At 40.4% G+C, this 14,477-nt stretch overlaps 1 protein-coding gene across 1 annotated transcript in view; it reads left to right on the top strand.

The window, feature by feature from the left end:
* tmc3 (transmembrane channel like 3) overlaps positions 1-14,081 on the top strand; it is a 39,948-nt gene extending 25,867 nt beyond the window's left edge. The window contains 10 exon segments of the mRNA XM_029461973.1: positions 964-1,092; positions 3,866-3,933; positions 4,353-4,481; positions 7,311-7,421; positions 8,512-8,637; positions 8,796-8,874; positions 10,985-11,027; positions 11,120-11,154; positions 11,156-11,391; positions 12,957-14,081. Coding sequence (XP_029317833.1) covers positions 964-1,092; positions 3,866-3,933; positions 4,353-4,481; positions 7,311-7,421; positions 8,512-8,637; positions 8,796-8,874; positions 10,985-11,027; positions 11,120-11,154; positions 11,156-11,391; positions 12,957-13,959 — 1,959 coding nt within the window. The 3' untranslated portion in view covers positions 13,960-14,081.
* The last annotated feature ends 396 nt before the right edge of the window (positions 14,082-14,477 follow it).

Here is a 14,477-nt window from a genome sequence, read left to right as displayed (position 1 = left end):
GTGTTAAAAAATGTCAGCTCAAAATTGTCTGTGAGCCATATGGTGTCATCGAAAGAGCCATATATGGCTCGCGAGCCATAGGATCTCAACCCCTAGTCAAAAGCCAGATTGAGGTTGTGTTCACTTGTGATCTGGATATGTTCCCTTATGGTCAAATTAGCTTTGAAGCATTGGATATGAAATATTTAAGGGCAATGCATTGATCATAATTAGAGGTATAAAATATTACAACAAAATATACTGTAGATGAATACAAAATGCAAACATTTGCTAATTAGCAGTAAGCCCAAAGCTGAGGCTGATTGTAATGTCATTAGTTTAGCATATGTCATGAAACAAAGTATTGGACAAAGTGGCATTTTGACCAGAGGATGGCACTAGAGGAAGTGTCAGGGGAATCACCAAAGATACAATTCATGTATGGCTTTATAAAGATGTCATGGCAATACATCTATTAGTTATTGAGACATTTCAGTCCCAACCAAAGAGGCCGATCGGCAGACCATCTAACCAGCTAAAATTTAAACGGCGCATAAAGGGAGTGCATTTATTTAGCGCTTTGCCATCTTTGCAATCACTCAAAGCGCATTACAACACATAACAGCATTCAGCCATTCACACACATATATACAGAGTCAGTGGCCATCGGGAGCAATTTGGCATTCAGTATCTTGCCTTCAATACTTACTTTGACATGCTGACTGCAGGGGCTAGGGATCGAACCACATACCACCCAACCACTGGACCACTGGACGACCACTCTACCTCCTGAGCCACAGTCAACGCTGTCTCTGCCTTGTCTTGATGAACACATCATTAAGCATTATTGTTCTCTATGTCATTCTTTTTTTACAGTACTAACACATAATATGCCTGGCCTGTGACGTGAATAATAAAATGAACTGCATATGTTTGTATATTTACATAATACTGTGTGTATGTGTATGGTTGGTGTGTCTCCAGGAGATGCTGAAGCTGTCCATCATTGACATGATCTTCACGGTGGCCAGCATTCTGCTCATTGACTTCATCAGAGGTTTGGTGGTTCGCTACCTGAGTGACTGCTGCTGCTGGGATTTAGAGAGCAAGTTTGTAAGTTGTACACAAGTTGAGTTTTTGTGTGTTAAACTTTAAAAGCATTTGCTTTGAGCAATTGCCAGGCAACCAGCGACCAATAAATAGTCCAGCACATAAATCCTGTAAAAGAGCAAATTGTCATTTACACTTTTTCTATGGATTGATCAAACAAGTAACATGTTAATTAGTGAGTTCTAGAGGTGTTGGTAGGCAGACTTTGCTACCTTTGCACAGAGCCACGCCAGCCGTTTCCCCCTGTTTCTAAGATAAACAGATCCTGTCTTATATTTATTGGAGAGATTAGAGAGAGGTATTGATCTTTCCACGAGAAAGTGAATATGCACATTCCCAGAAACATTGAGCTATTTATTTAAAGGCTGTGAACCTTTCTTGTAAGCAAACAAATTTATGTTTATCTCCAATGTTCTCACTAAAAACACATTGTGTGTATCCTTCTGCATAACAACTGGAACCCACTCATAAAAACATCAACAGCTCCACAGAGTACTTTTAATAAGTGCGTGGCTTATCATGTCTTACGTAAAGGGTCAGTTCAAAATGTGGTTTTATGTGTAATACAATAGTTGAAAACCAAGAGTTTCAGTCATTAAGGATTCACCTGATAAACCTTTTTGACAGGGAACCCACTTATAAGCCCTGTAAGCAAAAAAGTATTAATGTAGTTAAAATATCTAAATCTAAAAGTATCTAAATGAATAGGGAACAAGAGAAAAGAGAGTACACCGTAGCAAAGCAGGAAGTAAACTTGCCAAATTCATTTACCATACATACTGTGCAGTTTATTTTGTTATTTTGTTGAAGCTAAACTACATGATGTTGTGATTTTGTTTTAAGTGCGTTTGTGAGATTTCATAATTAGCATAATCAACGCCCCTAAACAAGGCTTACTCTGGGAGACATAAAGAAGGAATGGTTTAATATAATGTTAGGTATTAAAAAATGGATCATAAAAGTGAAACCTTCCATAACTAATATAAGAGGTAGTCAAGGCAGTAGATATGACAATCACAGAAATAATAATAATAATAATAATAATAATAATAATAATAATAATACGCTTTATTTGTATAGCACCTTTTATACAAGTGCTTCCCAGCAAAAACATAACAATTAGTACAAGATTAGACAGAATAAGAGCATTTACAGTACAATAATCACAGTGTTGATGTAAATGAGTCTGAAGTACCATTATAAAAATAGCAGAATTAGAATAGTATAAAATAGCAGATAAAATAGCAGATAAAATAGCAGATAAAATTGCAGATAAAATTGCAGATACAATTGCAGATAAAATTGCAGATACAATTGCAGATAAAATAGCAGATAAAATAGTATAAAATAGCATAAAATAGCCATAATTAAAATAGCCAGAATTGAAATAGCCAGAATTAAAATAGTCTAAAATAGCAGATAAAATAGCAGAATTAAAATAGTATAAAATAACATTGGAGTATTGTGCCTAGTTTCCCTATCTGTGCAGTACTTAATGACCCTCCTGTCGGAAAATCACATTCATCACACCATTCTTGTAAATGTTTTAAACTACCAGGGTCATATTTTGAAAGCATGAGATCAACAATGGGCCCCTGTGGCCCTTCAACTGGTTTACTCTCTTTGCTACCCTTTCCTGGTAGTCAAACTCTTTATTGACCCTTGTAAAACATAGACGTCTCTGTGAGTCCAGATTATTTTGGCAAAATCTTGGTTAAAGCCCGCTTCATAAACAAACCCCTGTTTGTTAAGTTTTATGAAACCTATCGATTCAAACTCTTTATTGACCCTTGTATTTACGTTTACAGCGTCAATCTTTTTATTGACCTTTTAACGTATAAAACACAGACATCTCTGTGAGTCCAGATTCTTTTGGCAAAATCTTAGTAAAAGCCCACTTCATAAACAAACCCCTGTTTGTTAAGTATTATGAAACCTATCGGTTAAAGCCAGTTTTTCTCCAATATATTCTTTAATAAACACATTTATCAGAGAAACTTCCTCTTTTTCCCGTGGTAAAACAGTCTATTTGATCTCAAGTTTTTCAAAAATACACAATCTGAAAATGTATCCTAGTTACCTTTACACATTCAATGTTAAACCAGTCATAATTCACCATTAAAAGGCTAAGATAAAAATATATAAAATATCACCATTAAAAGGCTAAAGTAAAGAAATATAAAATATTACCATTAAAAGTCTGGACCACTCAAAGATGTTGTTCTTACATAAAAACAATTCTAACTATGAGAAAACTTGTACTGTATGTGTTACTTAAAAACAAATCTGTTGGTACTTGCATTGCATTGCACCATAGTGGTTTTTGCATTAGGTCCAATGTTATTTTGGCTGCACAATTATATCAAATGAAAATGTTCTAGATTTCTTGTGCATCATTTTAGACACATTTTGGACACAAGTTGGTCCTACTTTACTGAAAAGTGCTTTCTCAGTGTATACGCACTGGGGGTTTCCTCATCTCACACACAAGTTGCAAATTGAACCAAATTAATTTTGATTTCACAAAATCAAAATGCCGCAGGTACGTCCAAGTGTTAAACTAAGATTTAAGGTGAGCACAGAGCAGATGAATGCCGTTTCACACTATAATCAATATTGTCCCAAATTATTGACAAAAAACATTTTGACAGTGTAAAAATATTAGCTTCAACCTAAATTAAAATTTAATTTATGTTTATGCTATGTTTAAACTAAATCAGGAAGAAAACAAAAAAACACACAACACCACATTAATGCTTTTTCTCTCTTTCCTCAGCCTGAATATGGAGAATTCAAAATAGCAGAGAATGTTTTACATCTGATTTATAACCAAGGGATGATCTGGTAAGTCTGAAAATGTGCCTAACATAATTGACAGAAAATTAAATATAGAGGATATCTTTCTATTTCCACTGTATCCCCTTGGCCTTGCCATTGTGTGTGTAATAGAAGATCTAATTCAGAGTTAATAGTGTGGCCGGTGCTGACCAGTCTCCATGACCCTGTTTAAAGGACTGTGGCCCGCTATAATCCCTCCATTACACCTCTGTGGCCTGCTCCGCTATATTTCCTCAACTCATTTCAGAAATGTCGCCTTGCAGCAATAAACATAATGAAGCGAAACCATGAGCCAATGGATGTAATGTCATTTATTTGAGGTGCGAGTCCAGTGACTGTATTTGTGTGTGTGTGTGTGTGTGTGTGTGTGTGTGTGTGTGTGTGTGTGAGTGTGTTTGTTACTGACTTTTCTTTCTTTCCTCCAGGATGGGAGCATTTTTCTCTCCCTGTCTTCCTGCCTTCAACGTGTTGAAGCTGATTGGTCTGATGTATCTGAGGAGCTGGGCCGTCCTCACCTGTAATGTTCCCCATCAGCAGGTGTTCCGAGCCTCCAGGTCTGACACACACGTTTGTGGTTGTATGTGGGTGTTGTTAAAATATGTGTACTTATTCTTTGTATTTGTACACACTACTGTGTGTAACTGTTGTGTGTTTGTATTGCAAGCTGGTTTGGCTTTTTATTTATTTTTGCTGATATCAACATTTATATTTTAAATAATCAAACGGAATGATGTCACCAGACTGACATCCAATTCTAAGTAGCATCCGCTCATTAAGAGTAACCAGTTTATCAGAATTGCTGAGCATTAGACCATAACTGTATGTCATCTGCATAGCAATGATAAGCTTTACAGATACATAAAACCCACATACTGAAAATAGTATTAGTCTCTTTCACCTGTGGGGAATCCTAACAAAAACCCACATTGCCAATATCCATCCATCCATCCATCGTCTACCGCTTATCCGGGATCGGGTCGCGGGGGCAGCAGCTCCAGTAAGGAACCCCAATCTTCCCTTCTCCGGGCCACATCCTCCAGCTCCGACTGGGGGATCCTGAGGCGTTCCCAGGCCAGTGAGGAGATATAATCTCTCCACCGAGTCCTGGGTCTTCCCCGGGGTCTCCTCCCAGCTGGACGTGCCTGGAACACCTCCCTAGGGAGGCGCCCAGGTGGCATCCTTACTAGATGCCCGAACCACCTCAACTGGCTCCTTTCAACGTAAAGGAGCAGCGGCTCTACTCCGAGTCTCTCACGGATGGCTGAGCTTCTCACCCTATCTCTAAGGGAGACGCCAGCCACCCGTCTGAGAAAACCCATTTCGGCCGCTTGTACCCGTGATCTCGTTCTTTCGGTCATGACCCAGCCTTCATGTCCATAGGTGAGGGTAGGAACGAAGATCGACCGGTAGATTGAGAGCTTTGCCTTCTGGCTCAGCTCTCTCTTCGTCACAACGGCTAATTTCAACCATTTCAATCTAATTTCCACTTTCCAGTTATTTTAACTCATTTATTGAGCCTCTTAGTTAGGATTACATCATTGGCAACATCACAGTGATCCAACTCTTACCTGGTATTTGTATTTGGAAGCTTTTGCAACAAGCATTTAAATAGCCAAAGAAATTCCAAAATAATATAGCTGCTTTATAGCAATACAGCATACATACATGTTTGTATAGGTCACACGGGGAGAACATTACCATTTGTAGGTGAATTTGTAGACTTGTGGAAGTCTTTTTTGCTGTATTATTATGGCAATTATGGCTTTGACCTGTGTGCCTCATGGCATAATTTTAGTTTACCAGATGAATAGTGAACTCATTCCTCGATCAGCAGTGTTTTTTGAGGCGTTACATATACCATGATGAATGTGTCTGAATGTATTAATGGCAAATTCCTGGATTTATTAATGAATGTATACAAAAATGTATAAACATACAGTTAGAAAAAAGTCTTCTAATACTGTGTAATAGTAAACAGTAGAGAGCAGTTTGTCAGCTCCACATAAGGGATGTAGATGAAACTATAGGATTCGCCAAAAGGCAATTTAATGCAGATGTTTGGATATTAAAAATGTTCTCAGAACACTATGACTTAACTTTTTTTCAAAATATACAAGTTCATTCTCAACCTTTATTAAAGAGAAAGATCTTCACATACCACACACACATGCACAGGAGAGGATATATAGTAGGAAGTATTTCATCTCACTGACACTCTCAGAAGAAAAGGACACATGACTTTATGACCATGTTATCTCTTACGTCACACACTCCATCCTTGTCCCTGAGCTCTGCACAGTGTGTGTGATCCTCTCTTTGATAAAGATGAACTGCATTAGCACACTTCTCTTATTATTTATTATCACCAATGGTTTTTTAGTTATTTTTCTCATCCCTGTATATTTTACAGCTCTGTGTGATGCTTTACAAATCAGGGTATATGCATCATACACATACACACATACATTCTACAAAGGCCTGAGACGCTCAGCCCACTCTGATTTATGTAACAACGCTGTCATTGCTTCTTTCAGTCCTTATCAGTCACTCCCAGATGGGTTAGAAATCCAAGCAGACACACACACACACACACACACATACACAGACACACACAGACACACGCACACAGACACACACACACACACACACACACACAAAAACAAAAACAAAAACAAACATGAGACTTTGACTATGGGTGTTGGCACCATTGCAGAGACATCATGCCTCGACCTAACATCTGAGATTGATATTATCAAAATTAAATAAAAAAGGTTTTGTAGTCTTAGTTCAGTGAACTAGTGAACTAGGACTACTAAGTACTGCCAAAGTACTGTGGAGTGCCCTTCCTTGCTTCAGCTGCTGTACTCATGAGAGTGCTTTGAGGAGACGTTGTGATCAGACTTGCTGGCTGTTAAAGGCCTAAGCAACTCTACCAGAATATTTAGATGCACAGCTGTTTTGTCTGTTCCAGAGACACCTGTCAGCTGTTCCACACCTCAAAAGATTTGTTGTTAATAAAAATACATTTGAATTTCTGTATTCAGTATTTAATGCAATTATGTTCTGCTAATGCATATGCAGTACAACCTTTTTTGGGAACATAGGTCCATGCTATTTTATTTGCATAGGATATAAAAGTCACATAAAGGTTAGGAATATATGATTTCAGCTTTTCTCAGCACCAATGTCTTCAACTGTCTCTCCACAGGCTGTGGATTAAGAATAGTAGTCGCCCTGTTGGCCTGATGAACACAATGCAGAACATTTCTGCTGCAGTTTGCTGAGTTGACAACAGGTCAACAGTCAACAGGTCTGAAAACAACGTGAATGTAAACATTGTTCCTTTTAAAACATTCATGTCCTCTTTGCTTTGCCTTCTGTAGATCAAACAATTTCTATGTGGCTATGCTGCTTTTCATGCTCTTTCTGTGTATGCTGCCCACCATCTTTGCCATAGTGAGATACAGACCATCCCAGCACTGTGGACCATTCAGGTAAAAACATAGTTTATAAAGTATCAAAAGATCCGTGTTGTTTAAAGGCACTGCTGTGATTTATATTCCAAACATAACAGCGTAACAGCGTAATCAAGATACACAAAAAGGTAACTGTATTTTGTTACAGTTACAGAGAATTGTTTTTTAACAGATTACCGATACATTTAGTAAAACTGGGGATTACTAGCAGGGTTAAAATTTTAAAATACATTATAAATAAAGAACACTTCACAACACTAGTCTCACACAATGGCCTCTAATGTTAATAAAATAATTTTCGTATTTCGTATGTAAAGCAGAAAAGGATAACAACATCACAGTACACTGCAAGTTATGCCTTCCAGCTGTGAAAACGTGTGTAAATGCGTATGAATAGCTTGTTGGTGTTTCTTTCCTCTTGTCTTTATATGCATATTTGTTATTGAGGTTACCTAAAAGTAAGGGAAAGTAATCAAGTTAAGTTACTTCAATATTGTGATACATGGATTAGGTTACTGACTACATTTTTTAACAGGTAATTAGTCAATTTAAAAAAGTAAAGTAACCCTCCCAACCCTGTCTATATCAATGGAAAGATGTTCCAATAGTGGGAAGCTCTTCATATAAAAGCTGCCTGGGAAAACAATGTCCCCTCTTATCTTTAATCTGTACATAATGTACATAATGTATATCCAACATTTCTATGACATATGAATGTGGTCTTTTTTACAGGTAAAGCAATATGTAAGGTCCTTTCCTCTGTGTTTTCCAAAGAGCAACTTTGGTCGCCACATGTAGACTTTAACAGAATGTTAAACCACAATATGTTCCTATATCTGATGTCTCTCAGCTGGGATATACATGCAGGCTAAGTGTGTTTGCGTATGGCAGTGGGTCATGTCCACAAGTTGGTGGTTAGGGCGCTGCATGTGACAGGGATGCCAAAGGGAAAGAAAGCTATAGTACGTGCTGGATTCTGCTGTGTTTGTGCAATAATCAGCAGTCAACACATTTGAAGGAGGATATGTTACCTGCACTCTTAACTGTGGTTGTGTTTATATTGTTTCTAATTGTTAACTAAATAAACATACTTAAATGTGTGTTTCAGTGGTCAAGAGAAGATTTATGACATCATCTCTGAGACAGTGGCCAATGACTTCCCCCTGTGGTTCAGCAAAGTGATGAGTTACGTCACCAGCCCTGTGGTAGTGCTGCCAGCACTTCTGCTGCTGTTGTAAGACTGAACACACACACAGACACACACACAGACACAGACACACACACAGACACAGACACACACACACACACACACACACACACACACACACACACACACACACACACACACACACACATGCCATCTTGCTTGATGTTTGTCCCTGTGTGTTTCAGCATGCTGATATACTATCTCCAGGCCATTGCCAGATCACTCAAATTTACCAACAACCAGCTGAGGATGCAGCTCCAGACTGTGAGTTTCTGAGTTTCATTCTCAGAGAGGATCAAGCTATTTTTTTTTTCACCATGTATACTTAGTAGGACTGAATCAAAATATGTCTACATCCCTCTCAATCATCACACATTTTAACGTATCCTCATACAACGGTTCGTATGATTTCTTACGAAAAATTGTTCCTCATTTTTTGTGCGTTTGCCTACGAATGTCCACCACAAGTGTCAATTTACCCTCATTACATGCATGCAGCCTTTTCCAAATAAAATTCCCACTTCATAGGAAACAACTTGGTCAGGTTTAGGAAAAGATTGTGGTTTGGATCAAAATAACTACGGCTGTGGCATTACTTAACCCTCCTATTGTGTTCGTTTCTCCCCCCTTACTTTTGTGTTCGTGGTCAAATTTGAACGGTCTATTTTAACAGGTCTTACATCAACACAAAAACCATTACACCCTTTTAAGCTGTAAACAATGTCTCAGACTACTGGTTTACATGAATAACTGCAGTAAATATATAAATAATATACACTGAAAATATATATTTTTTAATGTAATTAACATTTATTGTAAAAAAAACTAAACAAAACAGAGACCAAAATTCACAGAACATCAAAAATAATAGTCGTGTGTGTGTGTGTATGTGTGTGTGTGTGTGTATGTGTGTGTGTGTATGTGTGTGTGTGTGTGTGTGTGTGTGTGTGTGTGTGTGATCACACACAGGAGTGGCATTTTACCATCATGTCAAAGTGTGCCTTGCAAACGTAAGCATCACATTTGTAGCATGTAAGACTTGTTTTATTGTCTCTTGGGGCACAGAGCTTGCATCTCTTCCTTTTCTGCCCCTGTCCTTGTTGGTGGAGAACGGCTAGGGCAGGGTCTGGGGCTTGCAGACTCCTAACCACACTGGTAGAAGCTGGTGTGCAGGGAAGGTGCTGGTGCCGTTGAATTAGAGGAGTAACCCCAGCCCTTGTGCTCCCTGCGTCTCTCGAGACCCCAGCCCCTGTGCTCCCTCCATCCCTCAAGACCCCAGCCCCTGTGCTCCCTCCATCCCTCGAGACCCCAGCCTCTGTGCTCCCTTCGTTCCTCGAGACCCCAGCCCCTGTGCTCCCCCTGTTCCTAGAGACCCCAGCCCCTGTGCTCCCTCCGTTCCTCGAGACTCCAGCCCCTGTGCTCCTGTTGTCCCACGAGACCCCAGCCCCTGTGCTCCCGTTGTCCTACGAGACCCCAGCTCCTGTGCTCCCTCTGTCCCCTGAGACCCCAGCTCCTGTGCTCATTTTCCCCCCCGAGACCCCAGCCCCTGTGCTCCTTTTGCCCCCCGAGACCCCAGCCCCTGTGCTCCTTTTACCCCCAGAGACTCCAGCTCTTGTGCTCCTTCAGTCCCTCGAGACTCCATCCCCTGTGCTCCCTCAGTCCCTCGAGACTCCAGCCCCTGTGCTCCCGTTGTCCCCCGAGATCCCAGCCCCTGTGGTCCTTTTGTCCCCCGAGACTCCAGCCCCTGTGCTCCTTTTGTCCCCCGAGAAATCAGCCCTTGGGCTCCCTCAGTCCCTCGAGACTCCAGCCCCTGTACTCCCTCAGTCCCTCGAGACTCCAGCCCCTGTGCTCCCTCCGTCCCACGAGACCCCAGCCCCTGTGCTCCATCCGTCCCTCGAAACTCCAGCCCCTTTGCTCCCCTCTCTTCCCGAGACCCCTTACCTCCCCTCTCTTCTCGGGACACCCTTGTTTGTTGATGGTTCCTCGTGCCTCCTCGTGCTCCCCGCGTCATCCTGGTTTGTCTTTTCAGTTTACTTTTTACCTTTTGTATTTTTGTTATTTTGTAAGCTTTTTGAATAAAGCCCTCTTTTTGTTAAACTTCCTCGTCTGCCGTCTTGCATTTGAGTCCTCACCTTTTCCCCACCGTGACAGGATTGAACTGAGCGGACATTTTATAGTTTAAAAACAATCCCAATAAACCAGTGTTCTCTGTTGGACAAACTATCAAATACAAAATAGATCTAAATGATTTGATTAGTCGATCGACAGAACATTCATTTTTTAACAATTTTGATAACCAAATAATAATTTAAAGTCATTTTTAAGCAAAAATATAGAAAATAATTAAGGTGGAATTTTACTTTAATCTCTTCAGGAGCGGACCGAGGACAAGAAAAAAGTCTTCCAGATGGCTGCAGGTATCTCTGCTGTTTTTTTTGTCATCTGTGTGTGTTCCATTATTTCTTGTATTGTTGTGACCATCACCCTGTCATGTTTAACCCAACCATAGCGAGACTGCAGGCTCCAGAGGCTGACAAAAAGCCTGGATCAGCAGGAGAGCGACATCACGAGCCAGGAGGCCTCCATTCACACTCCATCTCCCCGACGGAACGGCAGCGTCACAAACTTTAATTCTCCTGTTCATCGTGGAAACAGCATCCGCACCATCACCCAATCAGTGTCCAGGACAGAGCTGAACAGAGGAAGTGCGGCTGGATCAGTTAGAAGTCCAGCAGTTACCATACTGCCCAATCACAGGGCGCTGGAGCACACACCTAACAGGTCTGATACACATAGGTGATGGATGTATATATTATATTTAATATATGTAATAATACAATTAATTTATATATTGCTTTTCTCGATACACAAAGACACACTTCTTAACCTACGCTGATAATGACTGATTTACATTTCCCAAAGCAGCACTTAAAAACGAGCGCATGTGCATTCCGTTAAGAGATTCTGAATAGTGTGAAAAACAACACAATGAAATGTTTTATACATTGTTTGTTATGCGTACAGTAAACAGTCTACAGTTTTCAGCTTGCTGCCCTTTACAACTCATGTTCCTGGGCCAGTTTAAGGAGGTACACTTGGATTGACTTGGCGGCTGCTGAAGACAGAAGTTACTCTTAAACTCATATTAAACCATCAATGAAGCATTGATGGTTCCTGAAGATTTTTTGAATAAAAAATAAACTTAGATAAAACATGCATTTGGAGCTTCTTAAGAGCTATAGCCTCTGAAGTGCGGGTGTGAAGCACTTGTTAATCATTCCGAAAGGTGTCTTCAGTTGCTTTTGGGAAACAATTCTTAAGCTTAAGGACATTCTTAAGATGGATTTTATGATCATTTTAGCCTTAAGATGCTTTTGGGAAACAAGACCCCGGCCAACAGCTGAATATCATTGAGACTCAACCATATTGGGCCAGCTGCTAGCTACATGTATAATGTTTTATTAACAGAAAGACACACCTCTCAGTTGGTCTTTTTAAACAGTTTAAAGACATTATTTCTCTATTCAAACATCAAAATGTTAGTGAGTTTTAGTTGAGGAAACCATGTTTATCCAACTGTACATAAACAGCAAAGTTTTGTAGTTTGGCCAACCCTGGATTGAATCAATCACTTGATTCATTTTAATGAGTTCAGATGACTAAATGTAATAGTGACTATAGCCGTCAAAACGAAAACTTTTACTTTTACAGCTTGCTGAAATTGTTAATGTTAATCCAAGTTATACCATTGGGATTCCTGTGATTTGAAAATGTCACTCTTTTGTGATTTTAGTATAAATCTATTCATTGTGCAGCCCTACTTTGTACTTAATTTAGTATTAACCTGGATTTTCTAAATGCTGTCTTCAGTTTCTTTTTCATTCTGAAGAATAATATTCTGTGGGAAGCACTAAATACTTGTAAGTTATGGGATTGTTTTTGGCATGAAAAAGTTCAAATTTAAACCTGCTGAATATTGGCTTTAAGCAATATACCAGTATTTTTGCATGTTTAACTCCATTTTCTATAAATAGCATAGACATTACATCACTACTGACCAATATACAAATCATACCAAAGTTTTTTCAAGCTTCTGTCCCACCATTGGTTTTCATTCAGTTTTTGAACCCTGTTTAATTATCCATCACAGTAAACATCATGTTTCCTTTAATTTGTCAACATTATGAGATTGTTATGTGGCAATGCAGTGCAAACATTTCATTTGAATCCATGTGTTTTAATAACATCATGCAATGATAAGATACCATTAAAACATTCCCAACAATAATATTTCATAATGATAGTCATATAAGCTCATTATTATGTCTTGTCATTTCTCATAACAGGCCCCCACACCTTCTTGGTGGCCCTAGTGGTACCTGCAGGTCCAAGTCCTACCACCACATGGCGTGCAATCCCCCATCTCGCTATTCTGACAACATCCACTCTGACCCCCTGTACAGGAAGACCATACGATCCATACATCCGGTCGAGGCTGCCGGGATCATCACTGCACAGAGTTATGGAGGACGGCGTGGCCCCACCACCCGCTATGTGATTGTCAATGAGCATGATCCCAGGAAGAAGCTGCTGCGGTCAGCCACACGGATCCCGCGCCATTTCCTCATGGAGAAGCCTGCAGAGGTCCTGGAGCTGTACCCACGCAACATCAAACGCTACACACCCCGCACCGCTCACCACCAACCACACCCTCACCGGTCCCACCCATCACAGCAGCAGCTGAGTGAAGAGGAGGAAGAAGAGGAGGAGAAAAAAGGTAGGAGAAGGGTGACGTTGACTAAGGCACATCGGCCCCGTTCCCTTTCTGACCTCCACCAACCAGCACACTTCTACATCGGTGACCGTGTGGAGAGACACGTGTCCATGGCTAAAGACAGCCACACTGCTCAAGGAAGATATGGAGTGCAAGAAGAGGATGAAGAGGAGGATGCTGAAGGAGAAATACACTGGGGAGATTTAGAGTCACACTCCCGGTCCCAGGCCAATGTGAGAGGAGCAGACTCTCTTCTTGTGCGAACCAAGCGTCACATCCATTCCCCCGGAAGACGCTGTCAGTCCCCGGCCAGGACCAGGCGCATGGAGTCTTATGTGACACCCAAGACCAGACCAAAGCTGGAGACTCCTCTGACAGAGTCAGACTCAGCCTCCCTGGCCTCCAGCAGTGACCAGCAGAACAGCAGCACTGACCAGTACATTCAGGTCATCCACAACAAGGAGCACTATCTCAAGTCGGATGCCAGGCAAGGAAAGCAGGCCAAAAAGAAGTCCAAAACCAGCTTTGATCTAAATGTAACTGAATCAAATGACCTGGTCTGCTCCAATGTATGACATACTACTTGTCAAAATGATGTGATCTGTTAAAATATTTCTCAGAATATCATAGAGCCTATATACGCAACAAGGGGTAAATACATTGAGTATATTATTATAAATGTGATTTCTTTCTCCTATGTGTGGTCTTGTATCATTATGAAACAGCTAATTAAATGGGTTATTGTAGTAATGTGTATAACAATCAAAACTGAAGCTATTAGTGTGACATTGGCTATGAACACAAATACAGCTTCCATACACGCAAAAAGATCAATCAGCTCACATTGATCCGTCTGTAGTCCTGCACGCTGAATAAGTAGCCTGACCACTACAATTCCCAGTTTGCTTTGGTGCAACAAGCGAGGACTCCAGTCGTAGGTGTGTGATGCCAAAGATGAACCGTCTCTGGTGACGCCAACAACCTAGATTGAAAGAATCGGGCAGGCGCTTTTGCCTTCAAAATAAGATGTATGAAACTTGTCGCTTAATTGGATGTTTTGCTGTCTACAAACTAATCGTAAAATACTCAATTA

The sequence above is a fragment of the Cottoperca gobio genome, chromosome 3, assembly GCF_900634415.1.
Source record: "Cottoperca gobio chromosome 3, fCotGob3.1, whole genome shotgun sequence".
Lineage (NCBI taxonomy): Eukaryota > Metazoa > Chordata > Actinopteri > Perciformes > Bovichtidae > Cottoperca > Cottoperca gobio.
Note: the sequence above shows the minus strand (reverse complement) of the source record. Positions and strands in the feature narration are given on the sequence as shown.